Below are 26,099 nucleotides of genomic sequence, written 5' to 3'. Positions count from 1 at the left end.
TGTCATGAGGTGCTGCCAGTGCCAGCTCATATCTGTTGGCCAAGCCATCACTGGGGATGCTGCAAGAATCTGCTCTTGCGGGCCTCAATGATGTCCTCCCGGCGTTGTCATGGGTAGGTGTCAGAGGTCATTGGTGGGGTGGCAAGTGGGGTTGCTTCCTCAAGTGCTGCTTTAAATGAAGGTAGAGAGGAGCATCTTAGAAGTGTCTCGTCGAGGAGGATGTCAACATAACCAGCGAATAAGCACAAAATTCCACATGTTCACAAGTGAGTTGCTGTTATACAGAACACACCAGGGAGGTGCTAGTGCCTTGGGCATCGCATACTCACTGAATGTTGCATCCTCCTTCATTGTTCATGCACTGATGTGCCCTCCCCTGCCTTTTTGCACCTTCAGTTTCCAACGCTCTTCAGCAGTCAAAGTCTGTGCTTGTTTGCGGCAGGAATTTTCATTGAAGTGGAGAATGGCGAGGGATGTTCTGACGCAGAAAGTGTTATTCACAGTTAACAATATATTTTTATATTGGATAGGCACATGAAGAGAACTACAATAGAATGTCGTTAATTCAAACTTGAGGGGACCAGCACTTTTTTGCCTGAATTATCAGAAGTTTGAATTATCAGAAATCCACCAAGATATATACCGCATGTCCGACGAAAATCTCTGCAGCTCATTGTACGCATAGATCGATAAACAAAAAACAGAGGCGACCACTGTGGTACTTGAGTTAGAAACAGGTCCTACTCGTGGTGTAGAACCTGTTTCTGAGTCAAGTACAACTAACAGCGCCTCAGTTTTCCGTTCATCGATTTATCTGTACAATGGGCTGCAGAGATTTTCGTAGGACAGGTGGTATATTCGTACCATCCTTTGTGCTGCCAGTCACTGATACAAATCACACAAAGTGCATCTATAAGCACTTAGGCGCAAAATATGATAATAACCAATGAACTGCTTCTCTCATTTGTTTTGCGTATCGTGAAGCCTCTGTCCGCCGTAGCAACTTTGAATGTAATTGTGAACAGTGGCCTCTGTTTATGAATTTACTGCATCTCTTGACACTTTTTTATATTTGAATTTTTGCGCTGGTAAACAGGTTTCTTTTTTGTTGTTGTTGTTGTCGTTGCTGAACAAAACAATTATGCAAGCGTAAAATTATCACCAGTTTTGATTAATCAGTGCATCAAAAGTGCGCCTGTAAGGTTGGCTTCCAGCAAGTTACGTGCATTAGGTGAAGCCTACTTTACAGGCAGAACAACTGCAGAAATATTCGAAAATTATTCGAATTTCCGAATATCGCTATTCGATTTCGATTCGGCAGAGCAGTGGTCTTCGGTGTCACCTGCCTTAGAGGCCACAAACTGCAAATTAACCGAAGGCACGGTTCGAATGAAGCGGATACGAAATGTATTAAAGACATACTAGGCCAAACAAAAATTTGGATTTTGTTTGAATTAACTCAAGTCTACTGTACTTTGATCAACACTGAGAAACTTTTGTGTATCCCCAAAATTACATCTATGTTGCTAGTCATAAGCTTGTTTTTGCAATGAGCATTGCCTATTTAAGACCCAGTGAACAAATAATGCGTTAATACGTACCGCTCCAACATTCCTTCAGGGGAAAATGCCGTTGACTTTGGTGCGAAGTTGTTGAGCACGCTATGGAAACTTTCAAGGCCATATGTCTGCGTGGCAGGGGACAGTTGGGGTATATCTTTCAGCAGGAGGGGAGCAGTAACAATGGCCTTGAACTTTGCATGTGCTGCAGATCCTGCAAGAAGCAGAAGTCCACGAGGGTTAGAGACACAAATTTACTACTTGGACTGAATGTTTCACTCAGGTCCCCCAAACTCACCTCGGAAAAGCGTGCAATGAAGAAGGCCGCCACTAGATACCCCACTGTTGCCGTTCCGTATCACTGCACCGCGCTAAGTTTAGCGGCAAAATGTTTTTGTTGTTTCTGCGAATGAATCTAGTCTTTATATGTCCAAATAAAACGCGTATAACAACTTTCTCTGTCGTGTTTCACTTTTTGGTCCGTTTTTAAACGTGTTGAGCGATCGGAAGGATCTAGTGCATGGCTGCGTGCATCACATAGCGTACCTGTCGTACCAGGCGCCGCAGGCGCTGCAGTCGTCCATTTCTCCTTCGGTGACTTGGCCTGGCTTGGATTGTGCTTCAACTGGATCTTTAGCGCGCTACAATCCACGCAAGCCAACGTCTGGTAACAATGGGGTATCTAAGGGCGGCCTCCGGCATTGCACGCATCGGGATAGGAACAAATACATGGGAAAATGGCGACCTTGGGGGACCTGGTTTCACTCCTTTTCTGTATACACCATGATTTTCATGGTGCATATTTACTCTGTTGTAAAATTCATTCAATAACTCAAATTACAGCTGTACCCAAGCAAACAGTGGATACTGGGGAGGTTTGAGTTAATGAGGGTGTAAGTTTCATCCTTTATTGTAGCAACTTGTGTCATATGCCAATTCCTCCCCCTCCGAGAAAAAAAAATAATGGAAATAATGCTATTGACAGGGAACCACGAATGACAAGTCTTATAATGTGTACAGTACCAGGCTGAAGCCAGGTTGACTCCTGGTTGGGCTTGTGCAGACAACGTGGGTAGCTGGGGTCGTGACCCTCATGGATGTTAGCCACGTGATTTACGGAGCTCTTCCACATGGCAGCCAGCAAGTCACCGTCACCACCACTCACAGCTGCGCACCAATATATATGGTTGACGGTGGCTGGTATCCACTGTTTGAGGTCCCTTGTGGCTACAGTGTTGCTGGAGGCTGAGAGCTTCTTCTTTATGCCTGTAGTCAGACGTGGGTGCAAAATGCAGAAATATGTAGAAATTTAAACTGCACCAGCAAAGACAGCACCTCACTGAGAAAGGGTGTCTCATTGAAATGCTCAGGTCAGGCTTGCGTATTAATTGCTTTTCGGTTTGGATTGGGCGTAATATGTGTGGGACAGCTGCCCTGTTTAGGAGCCACTGGTGTAGCTCAAGTACTGAAATGTGAATATGCAATCCTCCATAAAAAAGGGACCTGCATTTGATGCTGCATTTGGGAAGGGGGACACACAAAGGTCTGCTTAAGACCATTTCATACCACCATGTCACAATTAGTATGATGTCATCTTGAACTTAGCAAGCAATTCAGCAGCGGCCAGACATGACCCGTTAATGAGGCTCGTGGTTTTCTGCTGCAGCTAGTCTTACATTGTGCGGCACGGGTTCGCAAAGTGTGCCGTTTTCGGTAGCAACAGCAAGAATGTGTGCATGCTCAGGCATTTCTTATGGTTCGGTAGCCATGTAGAGAGAAAACTTACAGCTGTTGCCTAGATTGTGCTACTTCTGATAGGGCAGGATGAGAGAGGACCAGTTCTTATTAAGGAACTGGTTATGCATTTCATGAGGACTGAGAAGTTTCAATTTGTGCATCATGACTGTCTACCAAGCACCATGCACTAAAATTTCGAGAAAAAGGAAAAGGCAAAACGATTACAGCTTGGCTGTTGCACACAAAGTATAATGACCTGATGAGCTCCAAGCAGCTCCGTAAAGTGGGCTTCCCCCAACGCTTGTGTGCAGAGGTCGAAGCCCACTTTACAGACGTTAAAAATACACTTACACTAAAAAAAAACATTTGCGTATACGAAGAGGGGAGTCAAGTCCTGTAGATCACATAAACAAAATACAGAAGCCGACACTGAAGATTTTTGTTTAAGTTTAATTTGTACAAGCTTTCGCGTGGAGGTCCACGCTTCCTCAGGTACAAAGTGAAGTGGTGACACACATAAGTATATATAGTATAGACATATACACTGCTGTACAAAGAAAGGGAAGAGGAAAGGAGACATGTGGCACCATATCTCCTTTCCTCTTCCCTTTCTTTGTACAGCAGTGTATATGTCTATACTATATATACTTATGTGTGTCACCACTTCACTTTGTACCTGAGGAAGCGTGGACCTCCACGCGAAAGCTTGTACAAATTAAACTTAAACAAGAATCTTCAGTGTCGGCTTCTGTATTTTGTTTAAAAAAAAAACATTAAAAGATGTTTAAAATTATGGTAAAAAATGTAGTAGGGTTGCAGAGATTGCATACAGTCTTCCCTTCTTCCACCAAACAAGGAAAATTTTAATGTTGATGCATGGCTGTAAATGACTAAGCCGGTGAAAATGGGTCTGATGCAGGCAGTTAAATAATGTTTGCTATTACACAGGGGCGCCACCGTGATTTTTTTCTGTGTGTGTGTGTGGGGGGGGGGGGGGCAGAGGCAAGCCGCACTCAGCAATTCGGAACAGCAGTAAACTTTGGGCCTTACCCATTATAAAGCCTCATTTTTTCATAAAAATTTGGGGAATTGTGGGTCGGCCACAGAATGTGAGGTACAGCGTGGTGGAATTTTTTGTGATTGCACAATTCTTGGTATGGTAATGAGAAATGGGCCGAATTTTAGCACATTATGACATTTCTAGTCATTATAAATTTATATTTTAGTCCACACAGCAGAGATCTGGATGCGGTCTTCCTGAATTGATAGGGTTTTCTTGAACATTACTGGAATCCGTTCCCGATAGTAGTTGCTAAAGCATGCTTCACCTCGTGCACATAGGCACTGTAGGAAGTCATCTTTATAGAATAGTTTCCAGCTGTTCTAGTTATACCTTTGCATCCAATGGATTCATTTTTTAAAATAATTTTGGTAATTTATACTTGTTTAGGAGTCATGAAGCATGAATTTAAACTGCTGGGCCAGTGCGTGACGTGTACCAGTGCTCATCCTGCTCATACAACCGAAACAGCAGGAGCACCATCTGGGTATTAGGAGGGGAAAGGAACCAGCTGTATGTTTCCTCTGTCCAGATGAACTAGTATTTGCAAGCACAGTGCTATTATTGCAAAACCATAAGGCATTTTGGACAAGCACTTATTTTTGCTTCTGCCGCGGAAAATTGCAGTATTTATGGAGTCCTGCTAAGGAACTCAAGGTCAAAGTTTGTCGCAGCAGAAAAAGAAGGGCCTTGCCCATTCATAAACGCCAAGTAATAACATGACCATAATGACCAAGTAATACAGAGTTCTTCATATTGTCCCTACCTTTCGACACATGCCACACGTCGAAATAGTGTTTGATGCCTGGCTTGGCGGTGCGCATGTACTTTTTTGTGGCCGGGTGCCGGTCAGTCGTGAGAGAGGCCACATGGACATGGTTGTCCTCCATAAACTTCAGTCCTCGCACAAGACCCTCCTTCTCCATATGGCTGCTAGCCTGCACTTCCGTGGACTGCAATCAAGGATATCAGCAGCTTTTCACAAGAAGTAGTCTATTCCTACCATAATTTTTTACTCTAACTGTTAGCAATAGTGCGGGTCCAACACTAACAATAATCGTGGGAACTTAGTCGAGGCATCAAATTCATTGCATTTGATTGTACTCTGGCACAGTAAATATCCTGACCAGTCACTTGGTAATATGTTGGTGGCTTTATACTTCTGGAGAATGAATAATGTGTTATGAAGCCTGCTTGCCCTTTCAATCTTCAAAAGCTATGCTATCTCGAAAATTCAAGCAATGTGCTTTGTCGAAAAGATGATACGGCACATACCTCCTTCACCTGAACTTGCTCAAAGTGTATAATTTTGTTTAGCCTATCAGAGTAGAAGCTGTAAGTCAGGAACTTTGCGCTGTGGCCAGGCGAGTCACACCTGCCATCTGAGGCAAGAGAAGTGGGGTCGGTGCCCAGGTCCTCGAGGAGCCCCTGCTGTTGTTGTTTGTATACCTGCGGCAGAAATGCATTGCACTTTCGTTAATGGGTACTGTCCTGCACCACCACACGCAACACCCTACTTTGGAAAAATTTTAGTTCAATTACAGCTGCAGATTTCAGGGCAACTAAAATTTGAAGAAAAAAAAACACTACTGGAAGACAAGAAATGTATGCACTACTGTCACTGCAAAATAGGATTAACAGCGCTTTGCACTCCGTGTGCTAGAAATGCCACTCCTGCACCTTACACCTAAGATAACTGGTGAAAATATATGGGAGTATATAAATTGGACATACCCAGGTGACAGGTGCCTAAGCTTTTTCTCCCATCACCTTGAGCATGGTCGGCTGTGGTGGCTTATTGTGGGAGCCGCAAAGTCCTATTTCCACCAAAATTAGGTTTTACTTCTGTGTTATTTAGTGACGTGTATTTGCGTTGGATGTTTGGTTTCTTCGAGGGTGAGTCAAAAGAAAAAGCCATCTCGAAATGATTGCAGATCAGTGGCATAGTGTTCCAACCACCTATATAGTGATCGCTTTTTGAAGATAAGGCTACATCGTTACCAAGACTCGTGACGACTGTCATTTTTGGAAGTTCACTTTCATCATTTTCATGTGTGTCACCCTCGTATGATGAACAACAAAAATGCTTGCATGCTTTTTATGCCCACTATTCATACCTTATTGACCGTAGGGAATAGGTATGCACCCTGATACCGGTAATACTGGCGGTCTGTGAGCACCTGGACACGCATTTGCCTCAGCATGCGTAAAGTGCAGGTGGGGCTCGAGCCGCTATACAGAAGTGCAGCAGAAAGCAAGGCATTCCCTGCTGCCTTTTTGCCTATGTGTGGCTGGCTCGTCCACTGAAAGGTGTGACCCTGGTGACACTCCGCCAGCACTGTCACCAGTGTTCCACTGGTCGTAAAGGAGCATCTGCAGGGCTGGAAGCACTCCCGGCATGTCTTGAACAGCTGGGTGAGGCAGCTCTCGAAAACAATGTATTTTGGCTCCTCGTAGAGCTTTGCCTCGCTTTGTGTCTCCCTGGAATGAGGTAACATTGCACATCCGTCACACAGGAAATAGCATGGTCATAACATTGCAGGAAATGGATAGTGACATTCACTGTTATGCAAAAATTAAACGTCAGAGAGGGACAGCATAATCTGCTGCTCACAACGTACTCTAAGGTGCTCCCATCCATTGAAGGGTAATATGTCCGGTCTCCTTCATCGACCTCATCTTCACTGCCACCTGCCTCAGCTGGTGAAGAATGCAGGATCGGAGACTCTGGGCATGGTGGAAGCTCTTGTGGACGGGGACGCACTGGTGATGATGTCAGAGGGGCTGCCATGGCAGGAGTGGCGTCATCCGTTTGCACAGCGGTCGACCTTAGAGCTACCAACCGCTCCAGCTCCATGTTGCATTGGGTGGCTGCACAAAAGATCGTACAGTGAAGCTTACAGTGTTGATTGTCATTGTTATTTGTTGGTGAAATAGTGAATGTGTTACACTCACAGGTGCTGACCAAGCCAGCAGATCTGAAGTCCGATGCTGTTGTCTGTGTAGCTACTGTTGTTCCCTTCCGTCTTGTACAACAAGCACCACATGATCCGAGGCACTTTTGGTACTAGAAATGTTGCAGAATTTTGTGTCTAGTGTGTATACATTGAAAAGCACTCCAGACTATCTGTGCATGCGATAAACGACTGCTACAATTGCGGGTCAACACAGTGAAGTAAAAATGGAACGACAATAAAGTTGTGGTATACTTATGCTTATTCCATTTATGTCACCTGTGATTGAAATTGTTTGTCACATATTTTGCCTGTGGTCACTCTCAGTATTATTACCTCAGTTCCCTCAAGTATATGTGCAGAGGGATCAGCCGGGACCTCTAGTGCTGCCGTTGCCCAGTGCTGTTTGGAGGTTGAAATTAGTGCTCAATGAAGAAAAAGAGTCTGTTGCTGTAGCTCGTTTACCTTAGTTGGAGATGCAGCTCCTGAGTAGCATGGGAGGTCATGGCTGGCAGATACCACTTCCTGTAATGGAATGAACAAGAACACATATAATATAATAACCAAAGGGGTACCCACGTGAAACTGGTCTGACTCTCAAATGGAAGAATTTTTTTTATGTGTGGAGTACCCCTGTCCTTGTTTCAGCCATCTTCCTTGCTCTGTCTGTCATTTTCCCCTCGACTTCAGCTCCCACCCTCTTGCTTACTGTCATGCACTTATCCTTCCATAGTTCATTTTCTCCCTCGAGAGGGGGAGATACTCCAGCAATATTGGGCCATGTGCAGACATATGCCAGCCACATGTATCAGAAACACAAAGTTTCACAAATTGTCACAGACCTCATGCTCAAGTGGGATTGCCAGATCGTAGTAGTCCATCTCGAGGTCAGAAGGACTTGCATCGCCTGCAGTTTCCTGTGGGCAGTAGGCAAACGTTCCATCATCACAAATGTTACGTATTCAAGTGCACAATGTGAAAGGATATGTGCTGCATACCTCATGTCCAACAGGAAGGTCCAGGTGGGAAAGTTCCACTAATGCGGCAGCTTGGCTAGTGGTAGTAATCTAGACATACAGAGAACACACTTTATTACAAGCATTGCTTGTTTTGTCACATCAATTCAGTGCATTTTATGCGTACCTGATGAGACTCACGAGATGTGGCCACTTCCGGCCGGTCAGCTTGAGAGTCTTCGACTTCCATGTGACGATCAGCCTGAGTATTGAGAACCATGAACAAAAAGACGACAAGGGTCTTTACCTAATTCTTCATCTGACAAATAAGAGCTTATGTGCTACATTTTCCATGTTGTTCATTGTTCACCCTAGGTAAAACATAACAAGTTTGATGTTTCACCTAAAGTACAGTTAGAAGAACAGCATGACCTCCTTGGAAGTGTTCATCTGTATTAGCCTAAACCTCCTCCGTCGTCTATAAATTGCGTGTTTATAACACGGAGAATTATACTTTAGGATTACTTTCATATGATCTGCTCTACGTCCGATGATTAGCTGTTTAAAGTGAACGAGACTGACGAATAATAGTTCGCGAAATGCCCATACTGTGCTGATGAGACACAACAGCATCAGGCGAAACACTAACCTCTGCAACTGCAGCTAGATTCAAAGAAGGAACTGCCGTCTTCTCCAGGCGGTACATCTGTCGCTGCAGTCCGAGTCGTCGTGACACAGAGGGGTGCATCACGTAGTCGGAAGGTGGGAAATACCGTTCGCAGAACCGAATGTTCTCCAGCTTTCTACCTTGCCAGAGTCGTGACGGGACTGTCGCAAGCCATTGCTGCCGCCGCTGGTCGTCACTTGGTAACCCATGAAACCGAATATTCGATGAGTACGCCGCATTCGGACACCCTTCAACCAGACATCCGTAACCAGGCATATTCGGCGAACAGTGAGCGTTCACAGCACGATCACTTATCGTATCACGTATGATCACTAACGATCAACTATGACAAACGCAAGAAACTGCAGACACAAACTCCAAAACAAAGCAGCGCGGTTTCCGAAAGTAGCGTCTGCAATAATCTTCTCCGTCGCGGGCTAATCGGATTAGCGCGGGTCGAAGTAATTACAACGAACGACAAAGATGTGAGATACGGGGTATACTTTTTATTCCTGCACATTTTAACATTTAGAAATGCACGCCCAAGGATCATTTTGTACAAATAATGGGTTACAAGTTCATGCTGATGTCACAACCACACCTACGTAATTCCAGACTGTGGTTGGGTACGGCTCGACGTCACGGCACACGTCACTTGCATATGTTTTAATTTATGCGCGGGCGCTTCCTCGGTTTGACGCTTGGCGTGCTGAACGGGATTGACACAGGGTTTTGGAAATTCGATTTTAGAAAAACTACTCTGCTTGAAAGCACGCGAATTGGTGGAGAAGCTCCTCTTGATGCCTTCCATCGATCTGAATCGCGAAAACGGCTCCAAAATCACTGGTCAGGGACCCTTTAAAAGAGCACCAGCATCCTCGCACCGACAGTGGGCACGGCGAAAGCCTTGGAGCAATGTCGCTTAACGTGCGCCTCTTCTTCTTCGTACAGGCTTTGTTCTACCGGCCTGAGCACACAGCAGCGGAGCAGTTCGACTCGCCTGCTTCAGGAATTTCGTGCGGCAACAGTGGATTCCGGATTAGCGACTCTGTTTTTGAACCCTATGACCTTCAGTACACCGGCTGTGTTATCACCTTATGGGCGCGTGACGTCAACAACTACTGCTTTAAAAGAGTACCAGCATCCTCGCACCGACAGTGGGCATGGCGAAAGCCTTGGAGCAATGTCGCTTAACGTGCGCCTCTTCTTCTTCGTACAGGTTGGTTACAGTTACTCTGTACGTAGCGATGATAGGTTCATAGTTGTGTTGCCGTGCCCAAGTACGTGCTTGAGAATTGCCTATGACTGTTTTTGTTCATGTCAGTTGCTTCTGTGTGGCGATATTGAATCAAACCCTGGTCCACCGGTGGAGGAGATGTTTCAGGTCATTTTGTCACGCCAGCAGATATTAGGGCTGATATTGCTAGCTTGAAATGTCGTTTGGAAAATACTGAGGCTGTAATGGCTGGCATTGGTACTCGTTTAAATGACCTTGAAACCAACTTACGGGAAATCAAAGTGAAGATCAGTGGAGTAGACTCTTTAAGTTCAACCACGGCAAGATTGGAAGAAGAACTGAAAAAACAGCATGACAAGCTTGTTGACTTAGAGAATCGCAGTCGAAGGTCAAACTTGATTGTATACGGTCTTGGACAATGATAAGAAAACGGACAGGTCTTACACGACAGGGTTATCGGTGATGTATTTCGAGATAAATTGGGTGTACGTTGTTCATCTGTTGCATGAATACATAGACTAGGGAGACCTGCTACAAATAGGCATGTTATAGTTTACTTTCAAGACTACAGAGAAAAGGAAGAAGTTTTACAGAATGCAAAGAAGTTGAAGGGAACTAGAATATATATTCAGAATGATTACTGTGCAGATACCCTGCGTAAGCGTAAGTTACTTTGGGAAAGTGCGAAGCGGGATAGAGAGCATGGAAAAAAGGTTACACTGGTGCACGACAAACTTCGCATAGATGATAAGCTGTATGTATGGGACAATGTGTCAAATCAGCGGATAACAGGAAGAGGGATATTGGCAAATACTCAAAGCTAGCGGTCAAAGTCGCACCAACTCCGGTTACTCTCGCTAAATGCGAGAAGCATTGTCAACAAATTAGATAAGCTTAAAGCACTTTGGTTGTTACACGACCCACATATTTGTGTTATCAAAGAAACATGGTTGCATGTAAATATTAGCGGCGATGAGATTGTCCCGCCAGGTTATCATTTGTACAGACGTGATAGGGGTTCACGTGGTGGTGGAGTAGCGGTTATTACAAAAAGTACAGTTGATGTTATTGTTATGGAACAGATCAGTTACCATGCAAGTTTGTTACTGAAAGTGTCTATATAGGGTAGGATATTTTTCGTTTGTGCGGTTTATCGACCACCAGATGCGGATGATACATTCCTCTTTAAACTTTATGATTACTTGCTAAAACTACGTGATAAAAATGTCATTGTAACAGGAGACTTTAATTTACCCTCTGTTAACTGGAATAACTGCACTTACGGTAAAGCATCAGCTATTGATATGATCTTGGATATAATCTTTTCGATGAATTTATCTCAGTTGGTAAGAGAACCCACACGAGGTAATTCAATTTTGGATCTTCTCTTTGTCAGTGAAGGATTTGTTCAGGGTACAGCTAAGGTGGAAGAGGGTATTTCAGATCATGACTTAATAAATTATAACTATACATTTCACGAAGAGCATTCCTTGAGTGCTTCTGATGTTCCCACGACGAAGGATTTTAGTAAAGCAGATGATATTGGGATAATTAACTACCTTGAATTTAACCTTGGCACTCTTTCAACTGACATTGAGACCCTGTGGAGACAGTTTCGTGTCACTGTCGGGTATTGTATTGACAATTTTGTTCCCATAAGAAGAGTCCCAAAGCGCAGAGTAAACCCTTGGATTAGCCGTGAAATTATTCACATGAAACGTAAAATTAAGCGGCTACGTAAAAAATTTAGAACTTACTTGCCAGAATACATATCCTTAAAACGTTCCTTGGTGACGAAAGTTAAACAAGCTAGAACAAACTTTTTTAAGCATAAAGTTGAAGGATTTATTAAGAACGATCCACAGAGATTTTGGCGCTATCTGAAACAACCACAAAAAGAGGTAACAAAAATAAGTGTAGATGATGTACCTATAACTGAAGCGGGTTTAATTGCTGACGAATTTAACAACTATTTTCAAAGTGTCTACTTGGAACGGGATTACTACCAATTACGGAATCAACTTGCTAATTCTGATTGTGACCTTTTTCTATTTAGAGAGGGTGTCCTTGAGATGCTCCTCAATGTGAACCCCAAAAAATCAACAGGGCCTGATGGGATCCTCAAATGTATTCCTGAGGCGCTGCGCAGAACAGATATTTGGTTTTTAACACACATTTTTAACTTGTCGTTATCTACAGGTGTTTTACCTGGTGATTGGCTTAAGGCACATGTAGTCCCTATTCACAAACAAGGTGATCAGTTACTTGTCAGCAATTACCGGCCGGTGTCAATTACTAGTACTAGTTGCAACTTACTTGAACACGTTCTTGTTGTCTACATACAGAAGTTCTTAAGTGACCACAATGTTTTGTCCAAATATCAGCATGGCTTTAGAAAAATATGTCAACTGTAACTCAGCTTGTAGATGTTGTGCATGAATTTTCCAGTGTATTAGACAAACGTGGTCAATTAGATGTGTTCTTGGATTTTTGCAAAGCCTTCGACAAAGTCCCACATGGAAAGTTGTTATATCGTTTGTAAAGCTTAGGGCTCCTTGCATTTGTTGTGAGATGGATCCAAACATACCTCAATGACAGGCAACAGTTTGTAGAAATTCGTAATCGTCCTTCAGGCATGTGTACTGTTAGTTCCGGTGTCCCTCAGGGAAGCGTATTGGGACCGTTGTTGTTCTTAATTTATATCAATGATATTGTTACTGTGATTCCAGAAGGTGTTGCAATAAGGCTATTTGCAGATGATTGTGTGATTTTAAGGAGGTCACGAGCCATGCTGATCATTTATTATTACAGAATGCTATGGTAGCAGTTTTAGAATGGTGTAGCCAATGGGGAATGAAGATTAATTTGGATAAGATAGTACTGATGCGCCTTACAAGAAAAAAGTTACCGAGTGTGTTCCCATATTTGCTTGGGAGTCAAGAAATATCCCAAGTACAAAAGTATAGATACTTGGGGGTGACAATCAATAGTAGACTAACGTAGTCTGATCACATTTCTGACATCTGTGCATTAGCCCTGAAGAAATTAGGATTTATACAAAGGAAACTTAACTATGCACCGGCACAAACAAAGCTACTCGCATATAACACATTTGTTAGATCAAAACTTGAACATGCAGCAGTAGTTTGGGACCCGTACCAGAAAAGGGATATTACACTACTGGAGAGGGTACAGAGAAGAGCCATCAGATTCATTTTTGGGAAATACAGAAGAACTGACTCACCTAGTAAGCTGATGCAGGTAAGCAACATTCAGACACTTGAACTGCGCCGAAAAATTAGTCGGATATTATTTCTTCATAAGGGTCTGATGGGAAATGTCGCATTAAATTTACCAAATTCTCTGAAACCGTCCTTGGTGAGAAGAACACGACACAGTCAGCGGGAACAAATGCTAGCACCAATTTTTGCAAGAACTAATGCATTTCAATATAGTTTCTTTCCTCGAACGATAGAAGATTGGAATTCATTGCCCAGAAGTGTTTTCGAGTCAGGTAATTTTGTAAGTAACGTGGAGCAATTTTATTTTTGTTCTCAATAGAATGCATTGTGGTGTTGATAAAAAGTTGATTTAATAGATATAGTGTATAATCGTGTTTTGATGTGTCAATTTACGGAGCTCTGTTTAGTTGCCCATTGTTGAGTATGTGTCAAGCATGTATGCCACTCCTATTTGGACCACATATTGGCTTACAGTATTAATAAATAAACCAAAATAAATAAATGCGGCTCTAGACGTCTTCAGATGACTTCGAGTAACTTCAGATGACTCCAGACGTCTTCGGGTTTCTTCAGCTGACTTGCTAGAGACCTTTGTGTAATTGTACAGTACTAACCTTGTTTGTTAAATCTCGAAGTTCACTACCGGGAGTTCCTTCTGTTTTTGTTTTTATGGCAGAAAATAGTGAGCCGAACATGGTATCATAACATCGCGTGCTGTTCCCTCTTTTCAAATTTCCTAGCCATATCACGAACCCACTCCGAATCTGCCACAAGTAACTTAGGAGTAGCAACTCACAGTCTAGGGAGCTACAGTAGTCTTCCCTGCAGAACCTGAGCTCTAGAACTTTGTACGTGCATCATTATCCTTGGATTATTGACGTAACAGTTGCCTCTTTGCTATAACAGTGGGTTCCTTTAACTCAGGTACCATGATCACGAATTCCCCCAAATAACCTATGTTGAGAAGCACTGCTCTAAGCACTTGGAACATATAATTCATTTCCCTGTCAACAAATTTAACAATGTTATTCGTTTCTATCTGTGGCAGCATGGTTCCAGTATCAATTGTTTGTGCCAGGCTCAGCCTTCTGTGCAGATGAGCTTCTTTGACATGACTGGTGATGTCTCAGTGGCTACAGAGGACTTCATGTGATTTCTTGTTGCTGCAGATCTCATCAGGTGACCTCGAGAGACTATAGACGCCTTTGTGTGAGATCAAGGAACTCCAGACATCTGCAGGAGGCTTCAGGTGACTCCAGCCGTCTCCAACTGACTTCCGATGGCTTGACATGGCCCCAGACGTCTTCAGTTAACTTCGAGTGGCTTGAGGGGACTTCAGATGACTCCAGATGTCTTCAAGTGACTTCAGATGACACCAGATGTCTTCAAGTGACTTCAAATGACTTCAGGTGACTCCAGATGTCTTCATGTGGCTCTAGACGTCTTCAGGTACCTTCGAGTGGTTTCAGGGGACTTTCAATGTCTTCATGTTACTTCAGATGACTTCATGTGGTTCTAGACGTCTTCAGGTGACTTCGAGTGACTTCAGGTGAGTCCAGATGTGTTAAAGTGACTTCAGGAGACTTCAGGTGACTACAGACGTGTTCCAGTTTCTTCAGCTGACTTGCTACAGACCTTCGTGTACTTGTACAGCGTTGTTAAATCTCGAAGTTCACTACCGGGAGTTCCTCCTGTTTTTGTTTTTATGGCAGAAAATAGTGAGCCGAACATGGTCTCATGACATCGCGTGCTGTTCCCCTTTTCAAATTTCCTAGCCATATCACGAACCCACTCCGAACCTGCCACAAGTAACTTAGGAGTAGCAACTCACAGTTTAGGCAGCTACATTTGTCTTCGCTGGAGAACCTGGGCTCTGGAACTTTGTACGTGCATCATTATCCTTGGATTATTGATGTAACAGTTGTCTCTATGCTATAACAGTGGGTTCCTTTAACTCAGGTACCATGATCACGGATTCCCCCAAATAACCTACGTTGAGAAGCACTGCTGTAGGCGCTTGGAACATATAATTCATTTCCCTGTCAACAAATTTAACAATGGTATTCTTTTCTATCTGTGGCAGCATGGTTCCTGTATCAATTGTTTGTGTGAGACAGCCTTCTGTGCAGATGAGTTTCTTTGACATGACTGGTGATGTCTCCGTGGCTACAGAGGACTTCATGTGATTTCTTGTTGCTGCAGATCTCATCAGGTGACCTCGAGAGACTATAGACGCCTTTCTGTGAGACCAAGGGACTCCAGACATCTGCAGGAGGCTTCAGGTGACTTCAGATGGCTTCATGTGGCTCTAGACGTCTTCAGTTCACTTCGAGTGGCTTGAGGGGACTTCAGATGACTCCAGATGTCTTCAAGTGACTTCAGATGACTTCAGGTGACTCCAGATGTCTTCATGTGGCTCTAGACGTCTTCAGTTCACTTCGAGTGGCTTGAGGGGACTTCAGATGACTCCAGATGTCTTCAAGTGACTTCAGATGACTCCAGATGTCTTCATGTGGCTCTAGACGTCTTCAGGTACCTTCAAATAGCTTCAGGGGACTTCGGATGTCTTCATGTGACTTCAGATGACTTCATGTGGCTCTAGACGTCTTCAGGTGAATTCGAGTGACTTCAGGTGAATTCGAGTGACTTCAGGTGACTCCAGATGTCTTCAAGTGACTTCAGGATACTTCAGGTGACTACAGACGTGTTCCGGTTTCTTCAGCTGACTTGCTACAGACCTTCGTGTACTTGTACAGCCTTGTTTGTTAAATCTCGAAGTTCACTACCGGAAGTTCCTCCTATTTTTGTTTTTATGGCAGAAAATAGTGAGCCGAACATGGTCTCATGACATCGCGTGCTGTTCCCCCCTTTTCAAATTTCCTAGCCATATCACGAACCCACTCCGAATCTGCCACAAGTAACTTAGGAGTAGCTACTCACAGTCTAGGCAGCTACAGTTGTCTTCGCTGCAGAACCTGAGCTCTGGAACTTTGTACGTGCATCATTATCCTTGGATTATTGACGTGACAGTTGCCTCTATGCTATAACAGTGGGTTCCTTTAACTCAGGTACCATGATCACGGATTCCCCGAAATAACCTACGTTGAGAAGCACTGCTGTAGGCGCATGAAACATATAATTCATTTCCCTGTCAACAAATTTAACAATGTTATTCGTTTCTATCTGTGGCAGCATGGTTCCAGTATCAATTGTTTGTGCAAGACTCAGCCTTCTGTTCAGATGAGCTTCTTTGACATGACTGGTGATGTCTCAGTGGCTACAGAGGACTTCATGTGATTTCTTGTTGCTGCAGTCCTCATCAGGTGACCTCAAGAGACTATAGACGCCTTCCTGTGAGATCAGGGGACTCCAGACATCTGCAGGAGGCTTCAGGTGACTCCAGCCGTCTCCAGATGACTTCAGAGGGCTTGACGTGGCCACAGACGTCTTCAGTTAACTTCGAGTGGCTTGAGGGGACTTCAGATGACTCCAGATGTCTTCAAGTGACTTCAAATGACTTCAGGTGACTCCAGATGTCTTCATGTGGCTCTAGACGTCTTCAGGTAACTTCGAGTGGCTTCAGGGGACTTCGGATGTCTTCATGTGACTTCAGATGACTTCATGTGGCTCTAGACGTCTTCAGGTGAATTCGAGTGACTTCAGGTGACTCCAGATGTCTTCAAGTGACTTCAGGAGACTTCAGGTGACTACTGACGTGTTCCAGTTTCTTCAGCTGACTTGCACCAGACCTTCGTGTACTTGTACAGCCTTGTTTGTTAAATCTCGAAGTTCACTACCGGAAGTTCCTCCTGTTTTTGTTTTTATGGCAAAAAATAGTGAGCTGAACATCGTCTCATGACATCGCGTGCTGTTCCCTCTTTTCAAATTTCCTAGCCATATCACGAACCCACTCTGAATCTGCCAAGAGTAACTTAGGAGTAGCAACTCAGTCTATGCAGCTACAGTTGTCTTCGCTGCAGAACCTGAGCTCTGGAACTTTGTACGTGCATCATTATCCTTGGATTATTGACGTAACAGTTGCCTCTATGCTATAACAGTGGGTTCCTTTACCTCAGGTACCATGATCACGGATTCCCCCAAATAACCTACTTTGAGAAGCACTGCTGTAGGTGCATGGAACATATAATTTATTTCCCTGTCAACAAATTTAACAATGTTATTCGTTTCTATCTGTGGCAGCATGGTTCCAGTATCAATTGTTTGTGCGAGACTCAGCCTTCTGTGCAGATGAGCTTGTTGACATGACTGGTGATGTCTCAGTGGCTACAGAGGACTTCATGTGATTTCTTGTTGCTACAGGCCTCATCAGGTGACCTCGAGAGACTATAGACGCCTTCGTGTGAGATCAGCTGACGCCAGACGTCTGCAGGAGGCTTCAGGTGACTCCAGCCGTCTCCAGGTGACTTCAGATGGCTTGCCGTGGCCCCAGACGTCTTCAGTTAACTTGGAGTGGCTTGAGGGGACTTCAGATGACTCCAGATGTCTTCAAGTGACTTCAGATGTCTTCAAGTGACTTCAGATGACTCCAGATGTCTTCGAGTGACTTCAAATGACTTCAGGTGACTCCAGATGTCTTCATGTGGCTCTAGACGTCTTCAGGTAACTTCGAGTGGCTTCAGGGGACTTCGGATGTCTTCATGTGACTTCAGGTGGCTCTAGACGTCTTCAGGTGACTTCGAGTGACTTCAGGTGACTCCAGATGTATTCAAGTGACTTCAGGAGACTTCAGGTGACTACAGACGTGTTCCAGTTTCTTCAGCTCACTTGCTACAGACCTTCGTGTACTTGTACAGCCTTGTTTGTTAAATCTCGAAGTTCACTACCGGGAGTTCCTCCTGTTTTTGTTTTTATGGCAGAAAATAGTGAGCTGAACATGGTCTCATGACATCGCGTGCTGTTCCCTCTTTTCAAATTTCCTAGCCATATCACGAACCCACTCCGAATCTGCCAAGAGTAACTTAGGAGTAGCAACTCAGTCTATGCAGCTACAGTTGTCTTCGCTGCAGAACCTGAGCTCTGGAACTTTGTACGTGCATGATTATCCTTGGATTATTGATGTAACAGTTGCCTCTTTGCTATAACAGTGGGTTCCTTTAACTCGGGTACCATGATCACGAATTCCCCAAATAACCTACGTTGAGAAGCACTGCTCTAAGCACTTGGAACATATAATTCATTTCCCTGTCAACAAATTTAACAATGTTATTCGTTTCTATCTGTGGCAGCATGGTTCCAGTATCAATTGTTTGTGCGAGGCTCAGCCTTCTGTGCAGATGAGCTTCTTTGACATGACTGGTGATGTCTCAGTGGCTACAGAGGACTTCATGTGATTTCTTGTTGCTACAGACCTCATCAGGTGACCTCGAGAGACTATAGACGCCTTAGTGTGAGATCAAGGGACTCCAGACATCTGCAGGAGGCTTCAGGTGACTCCAGCCGTCTCCAAGTGACTTCAGATGGCTTGACGTGGCCCCAGACGTCTTCAGTTAACTTCGAGTGGCTTGAGGGGACTTCAGATGACTCCAGATGTCTTCAAGTGACTTCAGGTGACTCCAGATGTCTTCAAGTGACTTCAAATGACTTCAGGTGACTCCAGATGTCTTCATGTGGCTCTAGACGTCTTCAGGTACCTTCGAGTGGCTTCAGGGGACTTCGGATGTCTTCATGTGACTTCAGATGACTCCAGATGTCTTCAAGTGACTTCAGATGACTGCAGATGTCTTCAAGTGACTTCAAATGACTTCAGGTGACTCCAGATGTCTTCATGTGGCTCTAGACGTCTTCAGGTAACTTCGAGTGGCTTCACGGGACTTTGGATGTCTTCATGTTACTTCAGATGACTTCATGTGGTTCTAGACGTCTTCAGGTGACTTCGAGTGACTTCAGGTGAGTCCAGATGTGTTCAAGTGACTTCAGGAGACTTCAGGTGACTACAGACGTGTTCCAGTTTCTTCAGCTGACTTGCTACAGACCTTCGTGTACTTGTACAGCGTTGTTAAATCTCGAAGTTCACTACCGGGAGTTCCTCCTGTTTTTGTTTTTATGGCAGAAAATAGTGAGCTGAACATGGTCTCATGACATCGCGTGCTGTTCCCCTTTTCAAATTTCCTAGCCATATCACGAACGCACTCCGAACCTGCCACAAGTAACTTAGGAGTAGCAACTCACAGTTTAGGCAGCTACAGTTGTCTAAGCTGCAGAACCTGAGCTCTGGAACTTTGTACGTGCATCATTATCCTTGGATTATTGACGTAACAGTTGCCTCTATGCTATAACAGTGGGTTCCTTTAACTCAGGTACCATGATCACGGATTCCTCGAAATAACCTACGTTGAGAAGCACTGCTGTAGGCGCATGAAACATTTAATTCATTTCCCTGTCAACAAATTTAACAATGTTATTCGTTTCTATCTGTGGCAGCATGGTTCCAGTATCAAATGTTTGTGCGAGACTCAGCCTTCTGTGCAGATGAGCTTCTTTGACATGACTGGTGATGTCTCAGTGGCTACAGAGGACTTCATGTGATTTCTTGTTGCTGCAGTCCTCATCAGGTGACCTCAAGAGACTATAGACGCCTTCGTGTGAGATCAGCGGACTCCAGACATCTGCAGGAGGCATCAGGTGACTCCAGCCGTCTCCAGGTGACTTCAGATGGCTTGACGTGGCCCCAGACGTCTTCAGTTAACTTGGAGTGGCTTGAGGGGACTTCAGATGACTCCAGATGTCTTCAAGTGACTTCATATGTCTTCAAGTGACTTCAGATGACTCCAGATGTCTTCGAGTGACTTCAAATGACTTCAGGTGACTCCAGATGTCTTCATGTGGCTCTAGACGTCTTCAGGTAACTTCGAGTGGCTTCAGGGGACTTCGGATGTCTTCATGTGACTTCAGGTGGCTCTAGACGTCTTCAGGTGACTTCGAGTGACTTCAGGTGACTCCAGATGTCTTCAAGTGACTTCAGGAGACTTCAGGTGACTACAGACGTGTTCCAGTTTCTTCAGCTCACTTGCTACAGACCTTCGTGTACTTGTACAGCCTTGTTTGTTAAATCTCGAAGTTCACTACCGGGAGTTCCTCCTGTTTTTGTTTTTATGGCAGAAAATAGTGAGCCGAACATGGTCTCATGACATCGCGTGCTGTTCCCTCTTTTCAAATTTCCTAGCCATATCACGAACCCACTCCGAATCTGCCAAGAGTAACTTAGGAGTAGCAACTCAGTCTATGCAGCTACAGTTGTCTTCGCTGCAGAACCTGAGCTCTGGAACTTTGTACGTGCATGATTATCCTTGGATTATTGATGTAACAGTTGCCTCTTTGCTATAACAGTGGGTTCCTTTAACTCAGGTACCATGATCACGAATTCCCCAAATAACCTACGTTGAGAAGCACTGCTCTAAGCACTTGGAACATATAATTCATTTCCCTGTCAACAAATTTAACAATGTTATTCGTTTCTATCTGTGGCAGCATGGTTCCAGTATCAATTGTTTGTGCGAGGCTCAGCCTTCTGTGCAGATGAGCTTCTTTGACATGACTGGTGATGTCTCAGTGGCTACAGAGGACTTCATGTGATTTCTTGTTGCTACAGACCTCATCAGGTGACCTCGAGAGACTATAGACGCCTTAGTGTGAGATCAAGGGACTCCAGACATCTGCAGGAGGCTTCAGGTGACTCCAGCCGTCTCCAAGTGACTTCAGATGGCTTGACGTGGCCCCAGACGTCTTCAGTTAACTTCGAGTGGCTTGAGGGGACTTCAGATGACTCCAGATGTCTTCAAGTGACTTCAGATGACTCCAGATGTCTTCAAGTGACTTCAAATGACTTCAGGTGACTCCAGATGTCTTCATGTGGCTCTAGACGTCTTCAGGTAACTTCGAGTGGCTTCACGGGACTTTGGATGTCTTCATGTTACTTCAGATGACTTCATGTGGTTCTAGACGTCTTCAGGTGACTTCGAGTGACTTCAGGTGAGTCCAGATGTGTTCAAGTGACTTCAGGAGACTTCAGGTGACTACAGACGTGTTCCAGTTTCTTCAGCTGACTTGCTACAGACCTTCGTGTACTTGTACAGCATTGTTAAATCTCGAAGTTCACTACCGGGAGTTCCTCCTGTTTTTGTTTTTATGGCAGAAAATAGTGAGCTGAACATGGTCTCATGACATCGCGTGCTGTTCCCCTTTTCAAATTTCCTAGCCATATCACGAACGCACTCCGAACCTGCCACAAGTAACTTAGGAGTAGCAACTCACAGTTTAGGCAGCTACAGTTGTCTAAGCTGCAGAACCTGAGCTCTGGAACTTTGTACGTGCATCATTATCCTTGGATTATTGACGTAACAGTTGCCTCTATGCTATAACAGTGGGTTCCTTTAACTCAGGTACCATGATCACGGATTCCTCGAAATAACCTACGTTGAGAAGCACTGCTGTAGGCGCATGAAACATTTAATTCATTTCCCTGTCAACAAATTTAACAATGTTATACGTTTCTATCTGTGGCAGCATGGTTCCAGTATCAAATGTTTGTGCGAGACTCAGCCTTCTGTGCAGATGAGCTTCTTTGACATGACTGGTGATGTCTCAGTGGCTACAGAGGACTTCATGTGATTTCTTGTTGCTGCAGTCCTCATCAGGTGACCTCAAGAGACTATAGACGCCTTCGTGTGAGATCAGCGGACTCCAGACATCTGCAGGAGGCATCAGGTGACTCCAGCCGTCTCCAGGTGACTTCAGATGGCTTGACGTGGCCCCAGACGTCTTCAGTTAACTTGGAGTGGCTTGAGGGGACTTCAGATGACTCCAGATGTCTTCAAGTGGCTTCAGATGTCTTCAAGTGACTTCAGATGACTCCAGATGTCTTCGAGTGACTTCAAATGACTTCAGGTGACTCCAGATGTCTTCATGTGGCTCTAGACGTCTTCAGGTAACTTCGAGTGGCTTCAGGGGACTTCGGATGTCTTCATGTGACTTCAGGTGGCTCTAGACGTCTTCAGGTGACTTCGAGTGACTTCAGGTGACTCCAGATGTATTCAAGTGACTTCAGGAGACTTCAGGTGACTACAGACGTGTTCCAGTTTCTTCAGCTCACTTGCTACAGACCTTCGTGTACTTGTACAGCCTTGTTTGTTAAATCTCGAAGTTCACTACCGGGAGTTCCTCCTGTTTTTGTTTTTATGGCAGAAAATAGTGAGCCGAACATGGTCTCATGACATCTCGTGCTGTTCCCCTTTTCAAATTTCCTAGCCATATCTCGAACCCACTCCGAATCTGCCACAAGTAACTTAGGAGTAGCAACTCACAGTCTAGGCAGCTACAGTTGTCTTCGCTGCAGAACTTGAGCTCTGGAACTTTGTACGTGCATCATTATCCTTGGATTATTGACGTAACAGTTGCCTCTATGCTATAACAGTGGGTTCCTTTAACTCAGGTACCATGATCACGAATTCCCCAAATAACCTACGTTGAGAAGCAGTGCTCTAAGCACTTGGAACATATAATTCATTTCCCTGTCAACAAATTTAACAATGTTATTCGTTTCTATCTGTGGCAGCATGGTTCCAGTATCAATTGTTTGTGCGAGGCTCAGCCTTCTGTGCAGATGAGCTTCTTTGACATGACTGGTGATGTCTCAGTGGCTACAGAGGACTTCATGTGATTTCTTGTTGCTACAGACCTCATCAGGTGACCTCGAGAGACTATAGACGCCTTAGTGTGAGATCAAGGGACTCCAGACATCTGCAGGAGGCTTCAGGTGACTCCAGCCGTCTCCAAGTGACTTCAGATGGCTTGACGTGGCCCCAGACGTCTTCAGTTAACTTCGAGTGGCTTGAGGGGACTTCAGATGACTCCAGATGTCCTCAAGTGACTTCAGATGACTCCAGATGTCTTCAAGTGACTTCAAATGACTTCAGGTGACTCCAGATGTCTTCATGTGGCTCTAGACGTCTTCAGGTACCTTCGAGTGGCTTCAGGGGACTTCGGATGTCTTCATGTGACTTCAGATGACTCCAGATGTCTTCAAGTGACTTCAGATGACTGCAGATGTCTTCAAGTGACTTCAAATGACTTCAGGTGACTCCAGATGTCTTCATGTGGCTCTAGACGTCTTCAGGTAACTTCGGGTGGCTTCACGGGACTTTGGATGTCTTCATGTTACTTCAGATGACTTCATGTGGTTCTAGACGTCTTCAGGTGACTTCGAGTGACTTCAGGTGAGTCCAGATGTGTTCAAGTGACTTCAGGAGACTTCAGGTGACTACAGACGTGTTCCAGTTTCTTCAGCTGACTTGCTACAGACCTTCGTGTACTTGTACAGCGTTGTTAAATCTCGAAGTTCACTACCGGGAGTTCCTCCTGTTTTTGTTTTTATGGCAGAAAATAGTGAGCTGAACATGGTCTCATGACATCGCGTGCTGTTCCCCTTTTCAAATTTCCTAGCCATATCACGAACGCACTCCGAACCTGCCACAAGTAACTTAGGAGTAGCAACTCACAGTTTAGGCAGCTACAGTTGTCTAAGCTGCAGAACCTGAGCTCTGGAACTTTGTACGTGCATCATTATCCTTGGATTATTGACGTAACAGCTGCCTCTATGCTATAACAGTGGGTTCCTTTAACTCAGGTACCATGATCACGGATTCCTCGAAATAACCTACGTTGAGAAGCACTGCTGTAGGCGCATGAAACATTTAATTCATTTCCCTGTCAACAAATTTAACAATGTTATACGTTTCTATCTGTGGCAGCATGGTTCCAGTATCAAATGTTTGTGCGAGACTCAGCCTTCTGTGCAGATGAGCTTCTTTGACATGACTGGTGATGTCTCAGTGGCTACAGAGGACTTCATGTGATTTCTTGTTGCTGCAGTCCTCATCAGGTGACCTCAAGAGACTATAGACGCCTTCGTGTGAGATCAGCGGACTCCAGACATCTGCAGGAGGCATCAGGTGACTCCAGCCGTCTCCAGGTGACTTCAGATGGCTTGACGTGGCCCCAGACGTCTTCAGTTAACTTGGAGTGGCTTGAGGGGACTTCAGATGACTCCAGATGTCTTCAAGTGGCTTCAGATGTCTTCAAGTGACTTCAGATGACTCCAGATGTCTTCGAGTGACTTCAAATGACTTCAGGTGACTCCAGATGTCTTCATGTGGCTCTAGACGTCTTCAGGTAACTTCGAGTGGCTTCAGGGGACTTCGGATGTCTTCATGTGACTTCAGGTGGCTCTAGACGTCTTCAGGTGACTTCGAGTGACTTCAGGTGACTCCAGATGTATTCAAGTGACTTCAGGAGACTTCAGGTGACTACAGACGTGTTCCAGTTTCTTCAGCTCACTTGCTACAGACCTTCGTGTACTTGTACAGCCTTGTTTGTTAAATCTCGAAGTTCACTACCGGGAGTTCCTCCTGTTTTTGTTTTTATGGCAGAAAATAGTGAGCCGAACATGGTCTCATGACATCTCGTGCTGTTCCCCTTTTCAAATTTCCTAGCCATATCTCGAACCCACTCCGAATCTGCCACAAGTAACTTAGGAGTAGCAACTCACAGTCTAGGCAGCTACAGTTGTCTTCGCTGCAGAACTTGAGCTCTGGAACTTTGTACGTGCATCATTATCCTTGGATTATTGACGTAACAGTTGCCTCTATGCTATAACAGTGGGTTCCTTTAACTCAGGTACCATGATCACGGATTCCTCGAAATAACCTACGTTGAGAAGAACTGCTGTAGGCGCATGAAACATTTAATTCATTTCCCTGTCAACAAATTTAACAATGTTATTCGTTTCTATCTGTGGCAGCATGGTTCCAGTATCAAATGTTTGTGCGAGACTCAGCCTTCTGTGCAGATGAGCTTCTTTGACATGACTGGTGATGTCTCAGTGGCTACAGAGGACTTCATGTGATTTCTTGTTGCTGCAGTCCTCATCAGGTGACCTCAAGAGACTATAGACGCCTTCGTGTGAGATCAGCGGACTCCAGACATCTGCAGGAGGCATCAGGTGACTCCAGCCGTCTCCAGGTGACTTCAGATGGCTTGACGTGGCCCCAGACGTCTTCAGTTAACTTGGAGTGGTTTGAGGGGACTTCAGATGACTCCAGATGTCTTCAAGTGACTTCAGATGACTCCAGATGTCTTCGAGTGACTTCAAATGACTTCAGGTGACTCCAGATGTCTTCATGTGGCTCTAGACGTCTTCAGGTAACTTCGAGTGGCTTCAGGGGACTTCGGATGTCTTCATGTGACTTCAGGTGGCTCTAGACGTCTTCAGGTGACTTCGAGTGACTTCAGGTGACTCCAGATGTCTTCAAGTGACTTCAGGTGACTACAGACGTGTTCCAGTTTCTTCAGCTCACTTGCTACAGACCTTCGTGTACTTGTACAGCCTTGTTTGTTAAATCTCGAAGTTCACTACCGGGAGTTCCTCCTGTTTTTGTTTTTATGGCAGAAAATAGTGAGCCGAACATGGTCTCATGACATCGCGTGCTGTTCCCTCTTTTCAAATTTCCTAGCCATATCACGAACCCACTCCGAATCTGCCAAGAGTAACTTAGGAGTAGCAACTCAGTCTATGCAGCTACAGTTGTCTTCGCTGCAGAACCTGAGCTCTGGAACTTTGTACGTGCATGATTATCCTTGGATTATTGACGTAACAGTTGCCTCTTTGCTATA

The 26,099-nt window shown here is 44.6% G+C and overlaps 1 protein-coding gene and 1 long non-coding RNA gene across 2 annotated transcripts; one reads left to right on the top strand and one right to left on the bottom strand.

Annotated features, from left to right (window-relative positions):
* Positions 1–354: 354 nt before the first annotated feature.
* On the bottom strand, positions 355–6,821 carry LOC135384454 (uncharacterized; the record flags this gene model as incomplete). The annotated part of the gene is made up of 6 exons (XM_064613655.1): positions 355–478; positions 1,602–1,773; positions 2,583–2,825; positions 5,123–5,309; positions 5,632–5,805; positions 6,474–6,821. Coding segments are annotated over 6 exons (1,248 nt in total), but the record flags the coding sequence as incomplete, so codon positions are not given.
* Positions 6,822–21,042: 14,221 nt separating this feature from the next.
* Positions 21,043–25,736, top strand: LOC135383268 (uncharacterized). Its single transcript, XR_010419782.1, has 6 exons — positions 21,043–21,261; positions 21,352–21,401; positions 22,057–22,486; positions 23,105–23,644; positions 24,300–24,729; positions 25,349–25,736. It is a non-coding gene; the product is annotated as an uncharacterized LOC135383268 (long non-coding RNA).
* Positions 25,737–26,099: the final 363 nt, after the last annotated feature.

The sequence above is a fragment of the Ornithodoros turicata genome, chromosome 2 (genome assembly GCF_037126465.1).
Source record: "Ornithodoros turicata isolate Travis chromosome 2, ASM3712646v1, whole genome shotgun sequence".
In the NCBI taxonomy this organism is placed as follows: Eukaryota; Metazoa; Arthropoda; class Arachnida; order Ixodida; family Argasidae; genus Ornithodoros; species Ornithodoros turicata.
This window is presented reverse-complemented; position numbering and strand designations above follow the sequence as displayed.